Genomic DNA, 23336 nt, shown 5'->3' with positions numbered 1-23336 from the left:
GAGATATGCAGATAAGTAGAACACAGTCCCAGCAAGCTCATCTTCCAGCTGGAAACTTCAGAAAGCCACAAAGAAGAGCAATAGGTAGGGAAGGGCAGTAAAGAATGACAGAAAAGACTAGGAGAAATCCTAGAGGTGCTGCAGAAGAATAGATGAAAAACCTGGTAATATTCTTTCTTGTAAATAATTAGCCTTTCACTTCATCCCAACAGCTGGACAGACACCAAGATAACTAATCCTTTAGCGTCAAACCTAGTGAGTGTGCTTGTAAGGGCCTGCTTAAAAAAGGGGGGGGGGGCTTGAACTGGCCCCTCCTCATCATTGCTTCTTCCAACAGGCCCTCAGCACCTTTTTTCAAGTCAAGATTTCATCCCATACACGCATGACTCAATCAGAGTTGGAAATGTGGGTAAGAGAAAGATGTTAAAGGAAATCTGAAGTACTCACGTTTCTATTAGTCACACCTTTTACATTGTAGACTCTAAACAGACTTTAAGCACCTGGTTTTCCTTTGGCTCAGAAAAACCAACCACCAGAAACTGCCCATTTTATCACTTCTGTTTAACCATAAAGGAGGAAAATAATTAGATAAATCGTTCACTAGAGCCAGTAATTCTCAAGACTTCACCTAGTTCGGCCTCTGAACAATAGAAAGCACCTTGGATACCAGTCACTTTGGAGGCTCAAAATAATCAAACTGGCAAAGAAACCAAATCTATTCAGAAAATGCTTTCTTCTTTTCTAGGGAACTAATTCCTTTGTCATAAGAAAATACCTCAACTAACTTGCCTATTTAATGATAGGTATTAATTGTTAGAATAAAACAGTTACTGATATGTATCTTATTAGTCAGAATTGATATATATATGCACACACACTGTATAGCAGAGAACAGATTTGGTGAGTTTTTTTGTGGGTTTTTTTTTTTCAGCTGCTGATTTTTTTCTTTGCAGATGGCACAAACTCCCCCAGTCCATTTCCTGGGCCTCTGGGCCTACGTTCCCACCTCTCCAGCTAGCTGGCTGAAGTCATCACCAGGGGTCCAGTTTGTGCAGGCTGCTAGTCTTGTTTGGAGGAGTGAGGAGGGGATAGGAAAAAGCAACCACAACTTGTGTGGGCAGCTTCAGTTGGCACTCAGAAAATGTTAGAATGTTACTGTCTTTCTTGGCCAGTAAGTCCCACACAGGACATCTTTTGGACTAACTCATAGGCTTACGAATCATTGTGTGTAACTTGAGGGACCACTGGTCTCTTTCTCCCAAAATTAACCAACTGAGCATTTGCAGTACCCGCCGCCCCCCCCCCCCAGCTTGTGGCTTAGGAAGCTACTCTAATTAGTTTATTGGACTCAAAGCCAGTTTTAAACACATCTTTGGGCTTATCTTATGAGGGAAGATATCAAGATCTCAGATCTGTTGGAGAACAGAGCAAAAGAGAGAAGATGGGTATTGAAGTCCCTTTTGTCTGTCAGGGATTCAGCTGTCTTCTCAGGGAGGAAGAAAGTAAGAGTGGGGCGTTTAAGTCTGTGCTACCAGAAGGAGAAGAAGATGTCACTTCCTGTGTTTCCCAGATTATACAGCAGTGAATCCAGCACTGCCTATTAGCTAGGGAAAGTGCTGACTTGCTTCTGAGCCACCTTTCTCCCTGGCCCTACAGATATGCCCTGCGTGCAAGCCCAGTATAGCCCTTCGCCTCCAGGGTCCAGTTATGCAGCACAGACGTATGGCTCGGAATACAGCACGGAGATCATGAACCCTGACTATGCCAAGCTGACCATGGACCTTGGTAGCACAGAGATCTCGGCCACAGCCACAACGTCCCTGCCCAGCTTCAGTACCTTCATGGAAGGCTACTCCAGCAGCTACGAAATCAAGCCCTCCTGCGTGTACCAAATGCAGCCTTCTGGGCCACGGCCTTTGATCAAAATGGAAGAGGGCCGCGCACCTGGCTACCACCATCACCACCACCACCACCACCACCACCACCATCATCACCAGCAACAGCAGCCTTCCATTCCAACCCGCTCTGGCCCAGAGGATGAGGTGCTGCCCAGCACGTCCATGTTCTTCAAGCAGTCCCCGCCGTCCACCCCTACCACGCCGGGCTTCCCGCAGCAGGCGGGGGCGCTGTGGGACGATGCGCTGACCTCCTCGGTGCCCGGCTGCATCGCGCCCGGCCCCCTGCTGGACCCGCCCATGAAGACGGTGCCCCCGGTGGCGGGCGCGCGCTTCCCCCTCTTCCACTTCAAGCCCTCGCCGCCGCACCCGCCCACACCCAGCCCCGCCCCCGGCGGCCACCACCTGGGTTACGACCCGACGGCCCCTGCTGCGCTCAGCCTGCCGAGGGGAGCCGCAGCCGCTGCGGGCAGCCAGGCTGGCGCACTCGAGGGCCATCCTTACGGGCTGCCGCTGGCCAAGAGGACGGCCGCGCTGGCTTTCCCGCCGCTCAGCCTCACAGCATCCCCTACCGCGTCCAGCCTGCTGGGCGAGAGCCCCAGCCTGCCGTCCCCGCCCAACAGGAGCTCATCGTCTGGAGAGGGCACGTGCGCTGTGTGCGGGGACAACGCCGCCTGCCAGCACTATGGGGTACGAACCTGTGAGGGCTGCAAGGGCTTCTTCAAGGTGAGCACACTCCTCCTCCTAGCGCCCCCTCTCCTCCCCCTTCCAGGCCAGCCCCTTCCTGCAGCCAGTGGTATAGGAGTAATCATTGTCTTTTCTAGTTTGAGAAGTGTAATCAATAAGCTGTGTGTACCTATCACCTTTCCTAGCATTTTCAGGCCCATTTTCTCAGGGGTTTTTAACTTGAGGTCAACTTACAAGAAGGCCACCCAGATAGACTTGAGGGGTCTGCAAATCTCCTGGCCTGATATTGCCTTATGAGCATTTTTTTTTTTCTGAAGAGAGCTTTCAGCAGATTGTCAAAAGGATCTGTGACTTCAACAATGCTGAAAGCTCTTTACATTCCTTTCAGTCCCTTCAGGATGTCAGAGGGGAGGGTCCACATGGCAGGCTCTGGACTTTTTTGTCTCAGTCTTCACAGTAACAGCTAGGACTCTAAAATCAGAAAGACCTGATGTGGGATTCTGGCAGCTCACTATATTTATCAACAACATCTTGAAGGTAGATAATAATTATCCTTGTTTCATAGATATGGTAGTTCAAAGAGGCAATTCAGAGGCTGGAGATTTAGCTCCTCCCAAGCGCAAGGTCCTGAGTTTGATCCCCAGGACAGAGAAAAAAAAAAACAGAGAGGCAATTCATCTGCCTCAGGACACACACTCAGGGAGCAAAATGGAAGCAGGATGACAACTCATGCTTGCATGACTCCAAATGAACGCCCTGTCATGGCACAGTAGACAGGGGCAGTTGCCCACATGCGGTTTGGGGTAGCTGCATCATAGAAGATAGAAGTTAGGGTCTCACCAATCCACTGTATCTTCTAGGAACCCTTTCTTACCTCTGTGCCATATACAGTACCAGGTTTCACCACTGTCCATTCTCTCAGACCTGGAAGAGAATTTTGCAGTGGAAGCGTCTGAGCCTCCCCATACCTTATCCCTGAGGAAGCTGAACTCTAGAGAGGCAAACCCTTGGGCAGGCTTTCCACAGTGGTTTAGCTACATGTGGGCATGTGGGATGGTCCAGCTGGCCTCTCAGTTCCAGAATTCCATGCTCTTTCCACTGCTAGAGGGGTTGAGGGAGTGGGCAGGCAGAGAAACCCAGTTCTCTTATTGTTCTGCCTTCTGTCATTGACTCCTTCAGACACTTCTGTGGCACTGTCTTCTCTTCTCACCCCACTGACCGTTATTTCAGACCCGCACAAGTCACCGCCTAGGCTCCAATGCTGGGCAGGACAGAGGAAAAAGGGAAATGAGATGCTGCTTGAGTAACTAGCATTTAGGACTACAATAGGATGTATCTGGGAGCAGTGCAGTAATATCGAGTCCAGAAGACTCAGATAGGAGCACTGGGCATGACACTTCTCTCTCTAATCCTCTGTTTCCTTAACAGGAAATAAAACTCAGAGAATGGCTGTAGTGAATGAGATTTAAACTTATACAAGAGCACTTTATAATCTTTAAAAGGCCATAAAATAAGTTTATTATTAAATGAAAATTACAAAGTATCTGTAAAAATATATGTTTATAGGTGGCTATTCATATGAACAACCAACAGTTATTTTTTATGTGAGGATGGTAATCATGTCATTAATTGAATTCTGTACATAAATGGTAAAATGCTTGTGGAAAGACTTTCCAATATGTTAAATGCCCTACAGGTGTGCACAATTATGAAGTTTTAAATGCAGAATCTTTCCCCTTCTTTGCCACTAAGATTAGTCTTTTTTTTCCTCCTCTATCTTAACTAGTCAAGTTTTACTGGGGCTACTTTCAAGTAACTGCATTCCTTTAGCAGGTTTGATTTTTACAGCATTTCAGTGGAAATGCTGAAGGGCAGTGGAGCAGAAATCAGAAAGGGAGAAAAGAAAGAAAAACAATTAAAAGAAGTATGTATAATCTGCAAATAGAATCACTCCTAAATAATTGAGAGTTTACCAAAATCTGAGAGTAGTTATTCATTATGAATCTAAAAATGTCCATTAAGTGTTTCCCAACAGCTTCCCTTTTTTGCAGCAATCCCTTGAAAACAAATCTATACTTAAAAGGAGGGGGAGACAGGATGGGGCAGAACCACCCCACAGATCTGTTAATTAAGGGAAGAGGAGCAGGTTTTACCCAGTGGCTTTCTACCATTAAATTGAATTCTTTAAAAATGTGACATGAAGTGCAGTTAATGATGAGAATTCAGTGATTGAACCATAACGATCTCTCCCTGTCCTTCAACTGTGCAGGCACACACAAATGTGGAGGTGGCTTCAGGTTATTGGGAAAATTTATACCTGAAGCAAAATGCCACCAGCGCTTAAATTGGTGTATTGTCTTGAGGACAATACCAAGAAATAGAGTGTTAGATATTACTGCATGTTCAATGAAAGAGAGCATCATTTGGGAAACACGAGTTTTCTATCCTTACAGACTCCTGAGAATTTAAATGCTGAAACTCAGGAGTATGTTTGTGTCTTAGAATTTTGCATTTCAAACTGGAAAGATATGTCTTAGACTTGAAATAGGTTGGCTTCATTAAATTTTTTAATTTACGTGACGGTGGTTTACTAGCTATACCCTAAGATAAACTTAAAATGTGACAGGGTGAAAATTGAAACGTGAAAGTTGAGGACCACTGAAAATAAAGAAAAGGTTGAAGGTAAACCTAGAATTTTGGATACAAAATAGATCACAAACCCCAAGTTATCTGGGCTTTTTTCTTTTATATGCAGCTCAGACTTTCCAAATAAATAACAACTTTCTTCTCTATTTAAAGTTGTATACATCCAGATAATTTCTGAACAATTTCACTGTAAGTGGTAAAAATGTATCCACTTGCACAAATATTTTCACTTACAAAAAACAAGCATTTTTTTACATTTGGAGCATAAAGTATGTTTAATTATTTTTCCATGTGTCATTTAAAAATTCAATGTGATTCTGAAAAATATGATGTTATTTTTATATCCAAGCTCAGTTTTTATGATGTTCCTTTTGCAATATGGCTATTTTGGTGTCTGTGTCAATAGTCATTTATGAAATAACCTCTTAATGGGAAGTTTCACTGAAAATATATGGCTTTCATATTTCTTTCTCTCACTTTTATTTATCTTTGGGGATTTTTGTTTCTTTCTTGGATGTGATAATAAATTCTATATTCAATTTAAGATTTTGTTTTCAAAAATCAAAAATGGCTAGTGTATTATATATGTATATGTATATCTATATATATTCTTTGAAGATAAACTACAAAGACCAATTAAATGAATTTCTTTTTAATTAGAATATTATTTCCTATATGTTTTAACAAAACATATCCTGGTTTTGCTTTTTATGATTTCATCTCTATTGAGTAACAAAGCCAGTTACTGTGATATTTGACTTACAATCATGATAGCATACAGAGTACATCCCAGATAATTTTGATTTTATTTTAATAAGGTCAGCAATAATCAGGGGAGTGGAACAAGTAGAAAATTGTCCCCAAAGGGATATTAAAAATGGAGGTAATCTAATCCTCCAAGGTATGATATGTTGACCTGGTAATTTCAGATATGATTTTATCCTTCAGAGTTGGGTTTCTCCTGAGACTTGCTTCAGAACAATCCGAGATGATTTTCATTGTCAGCAGCTAACACTAATAAAATTGTTTTTCCTGCAGGCTAGCGTGTTAGGAAATTAAATTTATCTAATTATACGAATTGCACTGTCGCTTTTCACATTGTAATTAAAATACATCTTGTCAGATCCTACCTCTTTCCAGAAACTATTAGTTGACTATCTCTGTATTGTATTTTTCTCAGAGAACAGTGCAGAAAAATGCAAAATATGTTTGTCTGGCAAATAAAAACTGCCCAGTAGACAAGAGACGTCGAAACCGATGTCAGTACTGTCGATTTCAGAAGTGTCTCAGTGTCGGGATGGTTAAAGAAGGTATGGATATTATGCTTTTCATCCAGTTTGCTATTCTCAGACATCACTGAAAAAATGTTAATATTTATGTAAGGATGGTGAATTTTCCTAGTTACTCTTTCATTCCAACATTTTATTTGTACGGAATATATTTACATTTAAAAATACCTGCGGACTTCTTGTTCTGATTTCTCAAAATCAATAGAGAGCTTGTGTGCATGCATATGTGTTCTATTTAAAAAGGAAAATTTCAGGCCTAATTCACTACCAACTGTAACTATGGAGTGTCTTTTTTGATATTAGCTTCAACTCTCATGAAATTACTGAGTAATATTCCAAACTTATTGTCACTTTTAAGTGGTTGTTGTTATTAATGATTGCCCTACTATCATGTATTTTGATTTTTTTTGAGAGTTATGCTTTTTCATGACATAATCTTTAAAGATTGTTTCTTTCTCTCTGTATCAGTTGTGCGTACAGATAGTCTAAAAGGGAGGAGAGGTCGGCTGCCTTCCAAACCAAAGAGCCCATTACATCAAGAACCTTCTCAGCCCTCTCCACCTTCTCCTCCAATCTGTATGATGAATGCCCTTGTCCGAGCTTTAACAGACTCAACACCCAGAGATCTTGATTATTCTAGAGTAAGTCTTATATATTCTGATTTTGACTGAATTATCAGTATCTCTATTCATGATACTTCCATACTAATAAGAATTGATTGAATGACTTTGGGCCTGGCACCATGGTAATCATTTTTGATACCTTTTCTGTGTTTCTCATTTCATTTAGCAGTTCAGTCCATCCATTGCACCAAATCATGTTTGCCTTATTGGATCTCTAAATGCCTTAACAAATGACCCTAACAGTGCTGCACCTGTTATACTCATTGTTGCAGGATTCCTGGTGGTTGTGCCAATGAAAATCTGCACAGGTGAACTACAATTTGTAGATGGATTTCTTTCCTGATCTCTACAAAATGGCTACTTCTTTTTTCATGTTGTTATCAAACTATGTGACTGAGCCTCAAGTTATCCTTAAGCAGTTTGTCTATTCCATCAGTATTGACTAATCTGCTGCTTATTCAGAAGGATTAGACTATTGATGGCTAGGAAGCTCTGGCCTGGACATCAGGAAGTGTGAGGAGGACTGGAATGGATTCCTCTGCCTCACTGCTTCCTGCCTGTGTCACCTGGCTCCTGCTCCTGGCTTTCTCTTCCCTACCATGGAGATGATTATGATATTTAACCCCAGAGGGGTGTAGTGAACATCAGTCACACAGAATGATGGGAACATTTTGAAAACCATAATATTACCAGTGTTGTTATTTAACTCAACCAAAACATCAACATTTTTTATTTCATAGGGATGTAATAAAATCTTATCAGTATGAATTCTACAAATTCCCTTCAAATTTGAATAATACAGTGAAGAGCCATGAAACAAGATTTTCTGAGAAAATGTATAAATGTTACTGTAAGGTCTTTTAAAAAGAGATTTAGAAACGAAAACTTCTAGTAAAACAGGGTCTGACTGAAGAGAGAAGGAAAGAGAAAAATATCACAGATACTGAATAATTTCTATATGCTAGACATAGTAGTAAATTGTTTCATTTGATCCTTTAAACAACCATGAACTCTAGGAATCACTATCTCCACTGGAAGACAAGAAAACTTGCAAACATAGATAAAGAGAGAACAGTGCCGGGGTCCCCAGTTGGTTGATCTGACTGGCAGCCACTATTTGGTTGCCTTCCCCAGATCTAGCCAGCATTTCAAGCATCTGGCTGAATGTCTGGCAAAGAGTGTAAGTGTGCCTTTGCTATTGCCCTCCTTGCAGGTTGCAGTGTTGACAGAAATGATTGGTTACCTGCTGTGATCTTTTTTCTCTCATCTCCACCCTCATTAGACTGTGAAGCCTCCTCTCTGCACCTGATCATAAGACTCCATATAAAAAGCATAGTAGATTCTTAGCACCAAATGTTGAGGACTCTTGTTCTGATTACAAGTAGCATCTCTTGACTAAACTCAAGTCTTGAATAATAATATTACAGAATAATGCAGTGGTTAAGGGTGTGGGCTTTGAAAGTATGCAGGCCTAGATGAAAATCCCAACACCATCATTTACTGACGAGCTGAATGACCCTTACTAGCAACTGATTAAACCTTTTGATGCCTCAGTTTCCTTGTCTGTGTTATGGGGTAATAATATGTGCTTCTTGCAGTTGTTTATGAAGATTAATACGATATTATGTGTCAAAGATTTAGCACAGTACTCTATTATTTCCTTAACCAAACTTTCTTCCTCTACCCACTTGTTGAACATACTAGTAAGTATGAACATTACATATATCAGGCACCATTCAGCAATGCCATTAAGATAAGCATTATGATCTGTATTGCACAGATGAGGAAATTAAAACTAGGAGGGCCTAACAGGCTGACTTGTCCAAGGTCACATAGCTAACATACATTCGAGATAAAATTAGGAGCCAAGTATGTTGGACCCAAAATCTGTGCTGCTTAATACCAGGTTTCATTGCCTTGTTGATTTCAGTGAAAGTGGGTGCTAGATAAATATTTGGGAGTGAAGACTTCTCCTCCCTGAAGCACCCTGGCCTTCTCCTTATGTAATTGGTCTGCATTAATTGAGCTTCTAGGCACTGCTTTGGCTAAGGCTACAGCCCACAATCTGATATTGTTCTAGGGCATTTGACATCACTATTGATGGAAAGTCCAGAGAAGATGGGCCCCCAAAGTGATATTTTGGCCCCAAATTATCTAACTATCACTCTACATGGCCTAATTACTCATTCAATGGCAAACCCTCCCCAGCCTCTGAGCTGTCCCAGCTGTGAACTGTCTCCACACTGAAAAATCAATCTAGTGTGTTTGCTTGCCTCTGCACCATTCAGTCTGTTAGTCTAGAGTCATCATCCTCATCAACAAACATTTATCCAATTTAATTGTTAGCTTTGTCCAAAATAGCAGATTGACCATGCCAGAGTCTGTGTCATATTGATAATACCTATGGGCCTGGCTCGATTTTGCAAAGCATATTTATTTTAATTGCATTGTTTGGAATCAAGTTGAACCTCATAGCTTGGGTTCTCCTGCTTTTAGATAGCTTTAAAAAATTATCAAAAATTGGACCAAAATCAACTAAATTAAAAGACTTTTTAAAAAATACAGTGAGTTTTCATCAAAAACTTGGATGAAGGCATAGGAGCATGCTGATCACATTTGCAGATGACAGAAAGCTGGGAGGGATAGCTAATATGATGGATGTCAGTATCAACATTCAGAGTGATCTCGACAGGTTGGAACAGGAAGGGCTGCAACCATCATGAAGAAAGTTAACAAAAATAAATGTGAAGCTCAGCTTTTAGAATTATATAAAAAATGGGAAAGCCTTGGCTTGTCAGTGGTTCATGTTAAGAAGAAGCTCCGGAGTTTGTTCCATAGACATTCAATGTAAACCAACAAAATCTGTGTCTGGTGAAAGTGAGGGATGCTGAATTACCTGCTGCAGTGCTAGAACTATGAGACCAGAACTAAATTTAGAGTGGTCCCATTGACTCTGTCCTGTTAGATCATACTTCAAGAATTGAGTCCAGTTCTAAGCTGGGGTTTAAAAGGCATATGGATACGCTCTTTCTGGAAACTTGTAAGGAATGGTTGGAGGAAATGGACATACAAATACAGAATAGGAGAAGATTTGGTGGAATTAGGTCACTCTTTTGCCTTCTGGCGAGAAAAAAAAAAAAAGGGACTGTCACTCCTGCTGGCAGATGTAGGGAGAGAAGGAGAGGGACAGGCGAATTCTTCTGGCCATATAAGCAGCTGTCAAAGTATGAGATCAACAACACGAGAAGTAATCAAGGAGAACATGTAACAGGATTCCTCACAAGGGGAAAGGTTATGCTAGATGACATTAAGTCTCTTCCAACTCTTAAGATTTTATGATTTTGATGTTTACTTTATTGTCTTTAAATGCCCGTATTTGTATATGCATACACATATAAGACTATATATGGTTAAGTAACTTGGTATTTACCAAAATTGAGCTTGCTTTCTTCTCAAACCATTAGTACATGAAATGAATGAAACAAATAAATTTTTTGAGTACCTACTTTGAACTGTTCATCACCATATATTCTTAGATAATTTCACTTAGGCCCCCAGCTCTGTGGGGCATAATTTATGGTTTCAGTCATTTTTAAGACTGTCATTTGTTGAAATTCAACTTTCATAATGTCTTCCCCTTAGTATTTAATATTTGCAAATTCATAGAACTGGTAGGGCCCTGAGATCATCTAATCCAACCCCTATAACTTTAGACAAGTAAAATAAGGGTTAAAGGGGTTAATTTGCTTGCCAAAGATCAGTGGCAGAGCTAGGATGAGATCCAAATCATATCACTCAAGGTAGTGTTTTTATTTTATCATACTGCTTCTGTTATTTAATGGCAATTTATTATATTTTTAATAGAAACTGTATTAGATTTTTCTAAAATTACAACAACAGTAAAATAAAAAGGCAAACCATTTAGATGTGGATACAATGAAAAACATCTTTTTTCTTTTATACCTGCTGATTCCACTCCTCAACAGTAACTAATGTGAGCATTTTAGTATGTATCTATAATGTACTACATTTTAAATTTACCCTGTCATGTTTGAGCCTGAGAGAGTTGATTTGACCAATACACTTTATTAAAGGTGCCATCTTCCCCCAGTGAATCAGGTCAAAAAAGAAAGAAGATTTTTTGCCAGCCTAGTATGTTTTAACCCTCATGTATCAGCATATGTGTCTTTAAGGTAGAAAGTGAGCAGTTTTCTCCCTGTTAGTGGGAAAGGGAAGAGTTTTGTTCCAAGTCACAGAGAGAATGAATGTTTCAAGGGGCCAGAAGAGAGCTCCTGAGCTCTGACGCATTCCTGGCTCTGGGACCTTCGCTTCTCCTTTGGGCCAAACTCCTCTCCCTCATAAATGAGCTCAGATCATTGTACATCAGTGCAGTCAAAACATGTCACATTTGATTTGTTTCTCCTCAAAATGCTGCTATTCTCTGCCCCACAGTTGCTTTTAATTTAGCTGTACAAGTATATATAGACACTGAGCTTGGCTTCAACGCCTGCATAATTACTTATGAGGAAATATACTTAATGTCCTCATTGTTGGTCACTCCAAGTATTTTTCAGCACACTAAGATGATTTCTGGTAATCGGTTCCAGTTAATGCAGACACAAACTGCAAATACAAGAAATATTGCTCAGATAAAACCAGGCACCAGCAAATGGCATTTAAATGTTAACAAGATAGCCTGTAAGAAACCATGTGCCTAGCACGTGTTAGACCTAGGGAGTAAGCAGCATGAAGACTGGCAGAGTGGTTTCATGAAGCTTCTCAGAAAGCAGTCTCAAACTGACACCAGTTAATTCACTAGATGATTTTAGGCCAGTTCCTATCCCTCTGTGGACCTAAATGTCCTTATATGAGTAGTGTAGAGAATGGACCAACTGCATACCTGTGATCCCTTCCAGCCTTGTCATTCCCTGACCCATCAGCCCTTATTCCTGCTACAGTTCCACATAAGAGTACAAGTTAGCATTTCCCTGAGCTGGAACCCAGTCTGCCTCTACCAGAAAGAGCTGTGGTGTTTCCTTTAAAATGCAGATTTCCAGACCATACTTAGACCTCCTGAACCAGAGTTGAGGAAAAAAGGAAACAGGCAAGCATCTGTATTTTAATAAGTGCTTTGGTGGATGATTCTTTGGCACACTAAGGTTTGAGAGCCACCAATATAGATTAATAATGACAATTTAATTTTACCTTGAATTGCCCAGTTTTTGTTAAAATTGAGAAAGGACAATCAATAGAGATAATATGTTTTCCAGAAAGCAATGAATTCATTTAACAAATAGCTATTAAATGCCTGCTGGGTGTCAGACATTGTTCTAGGACAATGGACACATTGATTGATGAATAGGACAAAGACCCTGCCTTCATGGAACTTACACAGCAGTAAAAAGTGAAAGTAAATACATAACAGCAGTGAAGTCATTGGTGAAAAGTGGGGGAATTTTTGGTTTCTTGTTTTTTGGGGGGCAAAAGGACAGGCAGTTAGGTCAGAAAAAAGAAATTTCGGGAAAATATATTTATGGCCAATTTTCTTTTCATTGACAATTTTTTAGATGGCCATTTTTTAAAAGTGTAAGAACCTAAGTATATAGATAGTTTGACAATAGAATGATCAGATCTAAAATTTTTAGAACTATAAAGTCCTAGGGAAAAGTAACATACTAAAGGGAGAAAAACAAGTCCTTAGGCTATTTTACATATTTATCCAGGAATGAAAATGAGATAAATATTCAGTTCCACTCTGCTGTTAAAGCATCACATCAATAATTTTTTTAGCACTGGTGGTCACCATTCAAATAACGTATTTTAGGAGTAAGCTATTGCTGAAGTCTGATTTTTATGGGCTGTGTTATTGCCCTATGAGATTCATTTTAGTTAAAGTAATGTCTATTGGTATTATTTGTAGCTCTAGATTCTCATTCCAGGTGCTTTGGAGAAATTCACTGAATGTAACATTGTGTCTTTGACTCCACTAAATCCACAATCCAGTGGATCGAGTATTCATGCAGGCTGGAATGAAAAATTAGCATAAGCAGGATAAAAGTTCATTTAAAAAATCTGTCTGTATTTGTCTTGTGTTGGCATAACAATAAACAGATATTTCTAGATTTTCTTTGGTGAACCCAAACCTGTCCCACCCAGAAAAAATGGGCTACTGGGGAGCAGAGAAGCAGAAAAGGGCCCCAGTTCTTCCAACTCAAGGTTTAAACTACTAGTCCAGGCAGAGAATGTAGGATGTTTTGTTTTATTTCTTTAAATTTTATGTGTAATAAAGGAGATGGTTTTTCTTTTCTCCCAGCATTGGATGCTGACCCTCCAGTCACCCTCAGGGTACTGGTGGATCAGGCTGAATCCAGTTTGGCTCCAAAATTCTGGGACTTGGACCAGAATCACTGCAGGTGAAGCCTACAGGGTCTGGCTGAAGACTGTCGGGCCAGGCCTGCTGGCTTTCCTTCTTGCTGAGCTCCATCAGAGAAAAATACACACACAGAGTAGGCAGAGACTGCTCTTCCCTGAGTGCAAGAGGCATGAAATATAGGCCCAGCAGGAGCAGAAGCCTGCAGAGTATGCTGGGTGAAAGCTATACGGTCTGGTGGATTCTGAACAAATACTGAGAGCAGAACAATTGTTGAGGTGTAAGCCATGTTACAGGGCAGTCAGTGCAGAGAGGGTGTTAGATTCCACTCCTGGGGAAAGTGTGTATCTTTTTCTCTCTGTTTAACCCACTATTTAAAATAATGCTAGATTAGTGTCAAATTTTAGGCAATGACATCATACCTGGTATGATTTAGCAATATTTGGAATCTTTGATTGCAAGAGGCAGAAGAAATCTGAGGGAGCAGCAAATCCAGTCAATTTCTGTTTGAGACAAAGAGACCCAGAAAGATTAAGTGATTTGTGTATAGCTGCACAGTAGGTCAGTACCAGAGACCTTACAGTCAGTCCTGCAACCTAGTCTAATGTACTTTACTTCCTTTTACCATTTACTCAGAAGTTTCACATGTAATTCTGCCAGCTTTTCAAAGGAGTTTCTGCCCTGAATTTTATCCTGCCCTCAAAGAATATTATGAAATTATCTTAATAAAACAGGGGAAAGTTTAAAAAAATTAAATCCTTTTTTTGCCCCACTTGTCTCCAGTTAAGAGTGTATGCACTGAAACGAGGTGGCAGAAAGTGTTTCTGACACAGGGTCACGCAGCATTCTTGACTGTCCTTGGGAAAGGGGTCTGGCTCCTTCCCCTGGACTTTGCTTCCAAGGCCTGTGACTTTATGCAATGTCCAGAACTTCATAGAACCCAGGTACTTTGTGGGATTGTTGGGAACAGGGGATCCTGCACTCTAAACTGGACTCAGTGCCGTAGAAAGTCAGGATGAAAATTAGGAAACCCTTGCTTCAGCCCATTCCTCCATTCAATAAATGTGTAAGCTAATGAATGGCGAGAGATCCAAGTATCCAGACCCTTCTCAGTAGCATCACTGTCATCATTTGTTAAACTTGTTCTACATGTCTGATCTTTCCCTTATCACATTTAATCATAACTACTAAATTTTGAAGAAGGTATTATTATCCCCATCTTACAAAGGAGAAAACTAGGGCTCAGAGACATGAAATAACACCATATTAATTTATAAATCAGGGACCAGGACAAAACTTGGATTAAACTATCTAGGCTCTCTATCTGATTTTTTTTTTAGTTATGTCTTGCTGCCTGTTGGAAAAACACAAAGAGAACAAGACCCAATTAAGCCTAGTGCCTCATTTCCTCATACCTAGGTAACTCTACAGTAAATACATAAATTCTGCTTATTAACTGTTTCTCCTCCAATCAGGCTTGGCCTTGTGGTAAACCTAGGCAATTTTTTCTCTGAAAAAAGCTATTCAACAAGCATTTCATCAGTTATGTGCCAGTCACTGTGCTGTTGACAGAAACATGGGGCCAGTGAATACAATTCTGGAGAGTTCCAAATAAAGAAACAGAATGGTTTTTAAAGATCCCAAAAACCATCCCACCAGGCTACCAGCTAGTAACATCAAGCATATTAATACCAGGAGGTGTAGGACTTGCAATCCCACGGCCAGTTTAATTCCTGCCAGATCACTGTTGGTTCCTAACTTGGAAAAGTTTCTTAGCAATACAAGTTAAAATCTCTGTCCCATGAAAAGTAATTAAGAGACACAATACAAATTCATACTTACCTGTGTTATAAAGGTAATGATGTGTACATTTATATGTGTTTTGTATATCTCTTAAATCTCTATGCTACTGATTGTCCCTTGATTATTATCTTGCTACATCAATCTTCCTGCCTGAAGCAGAATTTTTCTTCCCTCAGTGATTCAAGCAAACTCATGTTTCTACCAAAATATCCAAAAGCTGGGTAGAGACATAAAGACTTGTCCCTGTCCCTGTCCCCTCCCTCTCTTCCTGTTTTCCTTCTTTTCTCCTTCTCTTTCCTCTTTTCTTTCTCTCCTTCTTTCTTTCCTTCTTTCTTTCTCTCTTTCTTCTTTTCTTTCTTTCTTTCTTTTCTTTTCTTTTCTCCCCTCCCCTTTTCCTTCTCAATCAGTGCTGTCCAGTGAATTTTCAGCAGTGATGGAAATGTTCCATTTCCACATTTTCTATTAAGCATTTGAAATATGGCTAATGTGATGAGGAACTGACGTTTAAATTTTATTTAAATTTTGATAATACAAGTATCCATAGGTCCCAAATCTAATGTCACACAGCCACATGGGCTCTGCCAGGAAGTATACACCCTGATTTGTTTTGTCTCACAGAAATCCATCAACAGCAAGCAAAACCCATTCATTTCTCATACTGGTTAATTCTGTGTATACACAAGAGCCACCTGGAGGTCTTGATGAAACAGTGTGCTGAGCCTTTTCCTAGAGTTCCTGGGGTGAGGCCTGTGACTGTCCTTTCTAGCACATTCCCAGGTATCCCTGATGCTTCTGGTCCAGAGAACATATTTGGAGAACCAGTGGGTTCTGTGGCATCTTGTGGGGAGACTGTTATGCTATAATAGAATCAGTAGACCATGGCAATTCACTCAGACCCAGACCCTTAGAGTGGTGGTTCTCAACATGAGCTGCCAATTGGAGTCACCTGGGGAGCTTTTAAAATTTCTATTGGCCACGCCTAACCCCAGACCAATCAGTTAGAATCTCTGGGCATAGGACCCAGACAAGAGTGTTTTCTTAAACTTCCCCAGATGACTGCTATGCACAGTCAAGGTTGAAAATCACTGCACTAATGGAACTTGTGCAAACTTCTTAATCTATTTAGTAATAACAATAAATCATTTTATTTAAGTCAGAGGACCATTGTGAGAATCAGATGAGACTATGAAGATAAAAGGATTTTGTAAACCTTGGAACCTAAAAGTAAAGATTTACGGACTGGCAGTCTGGAAGAGCCAATTTGCAAATGATGTATTTCCACAGAAATGGGATGACACTGTTCTCTGTGTTTTGCATTTTAGTATTGTCCCACTGACCAGGCTGCTACAGGCTCAGAAGCTGAGCATGTGCAACAGTTCTACAACCTCCTGACAGCCTCCATTGATGTATCCAGAAGCTGGGCAGAAAAGATTCCAGGATTTACTGATCTCCTCAAAGAAGATCAGACATTACTTATTGAATCAGCCTTTTTGGAGCTGTTTGTTCTCAGACTTTCCATAAGGTAATTAATGTTATTTTATCTTCCCTTAATCTACTCCTTTCTTTGAAGAACTTTGCAACCTTCTGTGTTTGTAATAGAATCACCAATGAAAAGTTTGCTGAAGGACCAAATGTGAAATATGATCAAGCAGTATGAAAAACTGAGCAGTGGGTGATGGAAAGAGCACTGGTGTGGCAGCCAGGACCTTTACATTCTAGGACTAGTTCTAATGTGAACTGGCTTGGAGACCCTGAGCAGGTCATGGCCCCAGTGGAAACTCAGCTTCCTCTGTTATTTAATAAGGAGGTGTATCTCTGGATTTGGTGATCTGTGATGTTCTTGGCAGTCCGACATTCTCTGCTTCTAGGAAGAGTTTCATGATGCATAAGATATTTCCTGGGAGCAAGTATTTTCTTGGGAACACTGAGTTTGTCTCATGGTAGAACACCTAATGGTAAAGACTTCTCACTGCTTCTCAACCCCCAGCATTTACTCAAAAAGAACAACTCCTCAGTCAAAAAAAATTTAGTTCAACCTTTCTTTCACAGTGAGACCAAACACAAACAGGAAGTGATTTTTCAAAAACATGAGTCTCAGGGCCGGGGATTTAGCTCAGTGGTTTCGCTACCTGCTGCGCAAGTGCAAGGACCCGAGTTCGATTCAATCCCCGGTACCAAAAAAACCCTCCAAAAAACCATGAATCTCAGGTCTAAATTCCTTTCATAAATTCCACATGTTATCTTTTTTTTCCAAGACTTTCCTACACCAGTAATGACAAATGGCTTAGATAATGCTGAACATGAACCATTGACTAATATGAGTTTTAAATATGAAATAAATTATTTTTAAAAAAGCAAAACAGCTGGGCATGATGGCACACACCTGTAATCCCAGCATTTAGGGGCCGAGGCAGGAGGATCACTGCAAGTTTGAGGCCAGCCTGAATTACAAAAACAAGACCTTATCTCAAACCTCCCCCCCAAAAAGAAAAACAAACAAAACAAAATCCAGTTGTATACAAAAGGTACAAGGAATCCTTAAACTGATTCCAAAAATGAAATGAGTTTATAAAATCTGTGGTGAAACCATAACTCCACCCCTGATTTGGAGAAGGAGTATAGTACAACATTCAGTCCGCTGAAGATGATTTGGTAGAGGTGTCTGTATATAAATTTCGAGTCATCTTTGCATGTGCAGAATTGTCCAGATCTTCCGAAGACTGAATGGGCAGTCCCATGGCTTTCTACCTTTTCCATATTCCCAAAAAGGCTTCACATGTAGCTTTTTTTTTTTTTTTGGTACTGGGGATCGAACTTGGTACCTTGCTCTTGCGAGGGAGACAGCAGCACCACTGAGCTAAATCTCTGGCTAGCCTTTTTAAAACTGTACTTTAGCACTGCTTTTATTCATACACAGTATGTTTAACTGCATCTTCCTTGCTTCCTTTCAGTTATATATTTTTAGGAGATGGCACCAACATTTCACCAAATATTAGTGGAAAAAGTATAATCTTTCCCCTCTTTCCCTTTCCTACCCTCTTCCCAGTTTCATACCGTGGTAACAGAAACTTCTGCTTAATGTATAGGCATTCATGCCTCATTCTCATCTATTTTGGTTTGGTAGACTTTGGAAGAAGTCTAGAAATCTGCATTTTTATCTTATGCTTGAGTGATTCTGAGCCCAGTGGTCAGAGGTCTATGTTTAAATTCTGACATTGAATCATTCTGTCCTGTGTGTGCCTTGTGTAAAGGGATCAGTGGGAGAGACGGGGTGGAGTTACAACCACTGTCAGTAATTAGTTTCATTTATACCCAGTCTAGAGTACAGCAAGTCCTCAATTTATGAACATTTGAGTTGTCAACATTCACCGGTATATTGTATAAGATTCACTTTGTTAGATTATGAATGAATCCACCTTACAAACATTCTCCCAGAACAGAACTTGTTCGTAAGTCAGGGACTTACTATATACCAGAGCCAAGCAGCAATGTGACTTGTCTATTAGGCATCCAGCAAAGGATTAAATAGATGATAAGCTCCATGCTGATGGATACCATATCTGTCCTATTCACCAGTTGGTGCTCAGTAAATACTTACTGAGTGAAGGAATGAAAAAATGCACAGTTAAAGAGATTAACTTTGTTAATGCAATAGGCCAACTTAGATAAATAGATAGGAAGATACATTAAAGTTAAAGGAAAGCTAAGATTAAAGTATGAATAACATTGAATTCAGAATTAGTTACACCTAATGCTTTTTACATCCTCTTGTGTACAAGGTTCTTTGTGTGGGCTTTCAAATCCTTTATTTAATTCCCTTAACAGTTTTTGAAGGTAGTAATTAGAATTACTGTTTTATAGGTACAGAAAGGGAGTCCAGGCACTCTTTAACAAGGAGTGCCCAGGGTCACACTGCAAAGTGATGTTCAATTGGAGGTTCCAGCTCATTATATGAGAGAATATGGGATGATTATGGACATAATATAAATTTATAAATAGATTTACAAATAGCTCTTCACAGTCCTGGTGTTCACAACAGAGAAGGCAATACAAAATTAGGACTCATTTTATGTTAGTTCACTTTTTAGTTTGTTGTTGACTTCTTGCACTTGAAAGGACTGGATGCTTTGGATCTACACGTGGGATTGTAGTACCTTAGCCTCAGGTCTTACCAGTTATTGACTGATAAATAAGAGATTTGCCCTGACTAAGGAGTCCTAACAGTGTCATGCTGATTGCAGAGAAAGGCAGTGCAATGAGCTTCCCCTCCATAGCCCCTGAGCACCTGCTCCTCCATGTCTTTTCCCAGAGCAAACTGGTAACTGCTTTTAGGAATAAGGCAGCAGGTGCCACAACCCCATCATGCTCTGGGCTCATGCTCCCCAGGGTCCTTCACACAGAGAATTGATGTTCATCGTTTATCCCCCAGAGCAGAGTCTTGTTCCTTGGAGGTGTCTGGACAGGCTTTTACACCACTGTACGAGGCCCTCAGCCCCATCCCGTGCCTGTCTGGGTGCCTGTATGTTGTGATGTTATGATGTTGGTCAGACTTGGCAGACTGGGCAGTTTAATGTGTCTCCCTCCTCCTCTACTTGCAGGTCAAACACTGCTGAAGATAAGTTTGTGTTCTGCAATGGACTTGTCCTGCATCGACTTCAGTGCCTTCGTGGATTTGGGGAGTGGCTCGACTCCATTAAAGACTTTTCCTTAAATTTGCAGAGCCTGAACCTTGATATCCAAGCCTTAGCCTGCCTATCAGCACTGAGCATGATCACAGGTGAGCGCCACCTTGCTGAAACGCAAAGTGATCACATCCTCTTTCTCTCCTATCCTGTGTCAAGGTGTATTTTGGCCTTGACGGTCACACTAGAAAATTAGGAAAATGACTGCCACTTTTCTGAAATCTGTAAAACTTAATTCAAGCAAGGAGACATACATCTACAACTTGTTGTCACAAACTTCTAGAAAATAGGATTTTAGTCTCTTTAGTTATCATTGTCAGCAAACCTACTGTATAAAAATCTAACTTTCTATCCAACCTCTGTTGACAGTTGGAGTGGCTGTTTCAGGGTTATTTTTACAAAGGGTTTCCATGGAATATTACCTTAACCACACATTCCTGTGGGGTAGAGGTGGCAAGACTCCCTTCCCTAGTCCTTATATAGTGACTCAAAGCCAAAGAACTATAGACATATAAAAGACAATTTGATTTATTAACTTTGATTGGGAGAGGACAAAGGAAAATTGATAGTAGTAAAAAGCAAAAATGGCTCAACTCAACAGTTTTTAAAAGAACTAGAAGCATAAAACTGAATGACTTTCTATATTATTCTACTCTCCCTCTAAATGTCTCTTCCTTCCTATCTTTTGGAAAATAAAGAATGGGGGGTGGCAGGAGAGGGAACACTGGCCATCACTTCCCAGCCTACCTGCAGTTCTCTCTGCCCTTCACACTCTTGCAGTTTCTTGTTGGATTTCTTCCTGTCTAGTCTGCCTTGATCAGTGACAGGAGCTGAGCACTTCAGAGAAGCTAACCAGATCTGGGCCCATCCCTGTCTTTTTTGGTCAGATCCAAGAACAGGCCAGGCAGTTGTGCTGAGGGTAAAGTTCAGAGTTGATATGCTCTTGGCTGGAGGAAATGGTATTCAGGTAGGCAGTGAGTTTCCAGAGGCCTGAGAGCATCCTCTGGCACAGATGCCCCCTTCTTTCAGATGCATCAGAGCTGTACTTTGGTTTCCCCAAAGATATATGCATCTTCTTGAAGTATTTCCTGTGAGCTAAAATAAAATGTGTCTTTGTACTTTCCAAGGCTGGGGTGGTTCATCATTTGACTATTTACATAAATGCAAAGCAAAATAAGTAGTATGTGCTGAAATTAGGAGTCAGACATTAGCTTGTACCAATGGAGCCTGACTTCCTCCTGGTCTTGACTCTGGATGAGGACTCACCTCTTTTTATTGGGCTGCCCCAGACTCCCAAGAGAGCCATTAATAAAACAAAAACCAAAAGCAGCTTCAAAGGGTATGGATTCCACTTAGAGGGCTTGCAGATGGCATACTAGAGCACCTGAAGAAGGTAAGCACATTTAAAGCACAAGATATCACCCTACCAGGATTGTAATAAAAATGGCTCAAAAGCCACCTTTGCATTAAAACTATTCAGCTCAATTTCTTTTTTTTTTTTTTTTTTTGGTACCAGGGATCAAACTCAGGTCCTTGCGCTTGCGAGGCAGGCGGTGGAACCACTGAGCTAAATGTCCAGCCCCTATTCAACTCAATTTCACAACCATTCAGCTCTTCCTAAGAAAGTTAGACATTCAAAATAGGAAAGTATGGAATTTAATCCATTTTTAATATTTGAAAAAAACTAGAGCTATGGGCTGGCGATTTACCTCAGTGGTTCCACCTCCTGCCTCAAAAGCGCAAGGTCCCAAGTTCGATCCCTGGTACCAAAATAAACTAGAGCTATCTTTGGCTTTCTGCAGGCAAAACCAGTCTGTTGCCACTTCTCTATGGAAATGGATATGAAGTCTACTTAATCAGTACATACTACGCTGTATGTCATAATCCCTGCAGGAGACAACACACAAGCCATGCATGTGGTGTAGGGTGTCAAGTGCCATGGTAGAGATGTGGGAGTGGGTACAAACCACCAAGATACTGCAGGTGCCACAGGTCTTCTCAGAGGGGATTACAGGAGCTGCTCCTTGAAATAGAGCAGAGGCTCCATGGAAGGAGTATTGCAGCATAAATAAAAATTTGCCAAAGCTATTGAAAATGCAGCTGTCATAAATTTCAGGAAGGAGACAACTAAAAGAGTAATGGAAGATACCACTGGGCTGATGAGTAAAGGTGGGACAGGGCATGAAGAACCTTGCACACCTAGATGAAACACCTAGAATTTGTCTTGAGAGCCTTGGGGAGCCACAGAAGGTTCCAAACAGAGGAGCAGGATAGCTAAGCTTTCAATTTAGGAAGAGCTACCCTGACAGCTAGTTTCAGCACAAATTAGGGCAGGAAGGAGACAACACAATGTGGGAGCTGTGGCTTAGGGGGAGGGCCTGCCCCAAAGGCCTGCTTTATTTATTTGTTTGTTTGTTTATTTTTACACTTTAAATGGAAACTAATGAACACCTACTGAGAGACTAGGTCATGTGGATGCCAGGCAGTCTCAACCTGGAGAGATCAGCAATTCAACACAGACAGGACAGAGTAGGAATTAGGGGTAGGGTGGTGCCAGTCTCCGGATCCCATTTGTTCTGTGCTCTGTGGTTATAGCTCAGCCTGTTGCCCATTTGTTTGAAGACTTGTCGGGGAGGAGGCAGTTTAGCATGGCAGAAATACCATGGGCTTTGGAATCCAGCATCCTTCGTTAATCTGGGGTGCCATTTTAATGACTATGTAGTGTTGACTAATGCATTTTGTTTCTCTGATCTTCCATTTTCCCATCCACAAAATGAGAACAATATCAATTTCAGAGTGGATTATGGAAAGTTGGGTTTGTGATGTGGCCAGACTGGATTCAGGATAGTCACTCAGTCCACTTACATTCTTCCTTGGAGTGATGGTGACATTGCTCTCTCAAATTAGCACATGTCTGCCCTTTCTCCTTGGAAGCCCTGGCTGGTCCAGAATCAAACTCCATGCCATGAGGAAAGAGGTGGTAGCCTTAGAACGCAGTATGTTCAGTGACTATTTCCTTGTACAGTTGAGAGAGAAGCTTGAATAAATGTAATTAAGTTACACTGACAGGAGCCCCAGTGCTTCGTGGTGGTGGCTTTGGGCCTCTCCCTCAGGGCAACTCCAGTTGCTCCCCTCACTTCTGCCAGCCTGTGCAGAGCAGCTGTTATGGGTGCTGCGGTTATAGCCCAAAGGAGAATAAGCCCTCTGTTCTCCTTTCTGGCCTGGAGGAGTTTGAGATGCATGAAAGCATCAGGAAATGGCAGAAGAGGGGATGCCTGGGAAGCAGTGCACATTGTTGTGATTATTAACTTTCATTTGAAATGTTGGCTTCCATGAATCTT

At 40.9% G+C, this 23336-nt stretch overlaps 1 protein-coding gene across 3 annotated transcripts in view; it reads left to right on the top strand.

Annotated features, from left to right (window-relative positions):
* Nr4a3 (nuclear receptor subfamily 4 group A member 3) overlaps window positions 1-23336 on the top strand; it is a 42441-nt gene that overhangs the window by 4399 nt on the left and 14706 nt on the right. For 2 of the 3 annotated variants that reach the window (XM_004864935.3, XM_087183611.1), the window contains exons 3-7: window positions 1657-2621; window positions 6409-6538; window positions 6986-7158; window positions 16636-16835; window positions 19912-20090. In XM_004864935.3, the coding sequence (XP_004864992.1) occupies window positions 1659-2621; window positions 6409-6538; window positions 6986-7158; window positions 16636-16835; window positions 19912-20090 (1645 nt within the window). In that variant the 5' untranslated portion in view covers window positions 1657-1658. Of the gene's footprint in view, window positions 1-212; window positions 256-337; window positions 410-1656; window positions 2622-6408; window positions 6539-6985; window positions 7159-16635; window positions 16836-19911; window positions 20091-23336 lie in introns of all 3 variants that reach the window. The other variant, XM_021244549.2, reaches the window with a different exon arrangement.

This window comes from Heterocephalus glaber, unplaced genomic scaffold (genome assembly GCF_053883595.1).
Source record: "Heterocephalus glaber isolate CG9 unplaced genomic scaffold, H.glaber_assembly_v1.0 deba00001481, whole genome shotgun sequence".
In the NCBI taxonomy this organism is placed as follows: Eukaryota; Metazoa; Chordata; class Mammalia; order Rodentia; family Bathyergidae; genus Heterocephalus; species Heterocephalus glaber.
This window is presented reverse-complemented; position numbering and strand designations above follow the sequence as displayed.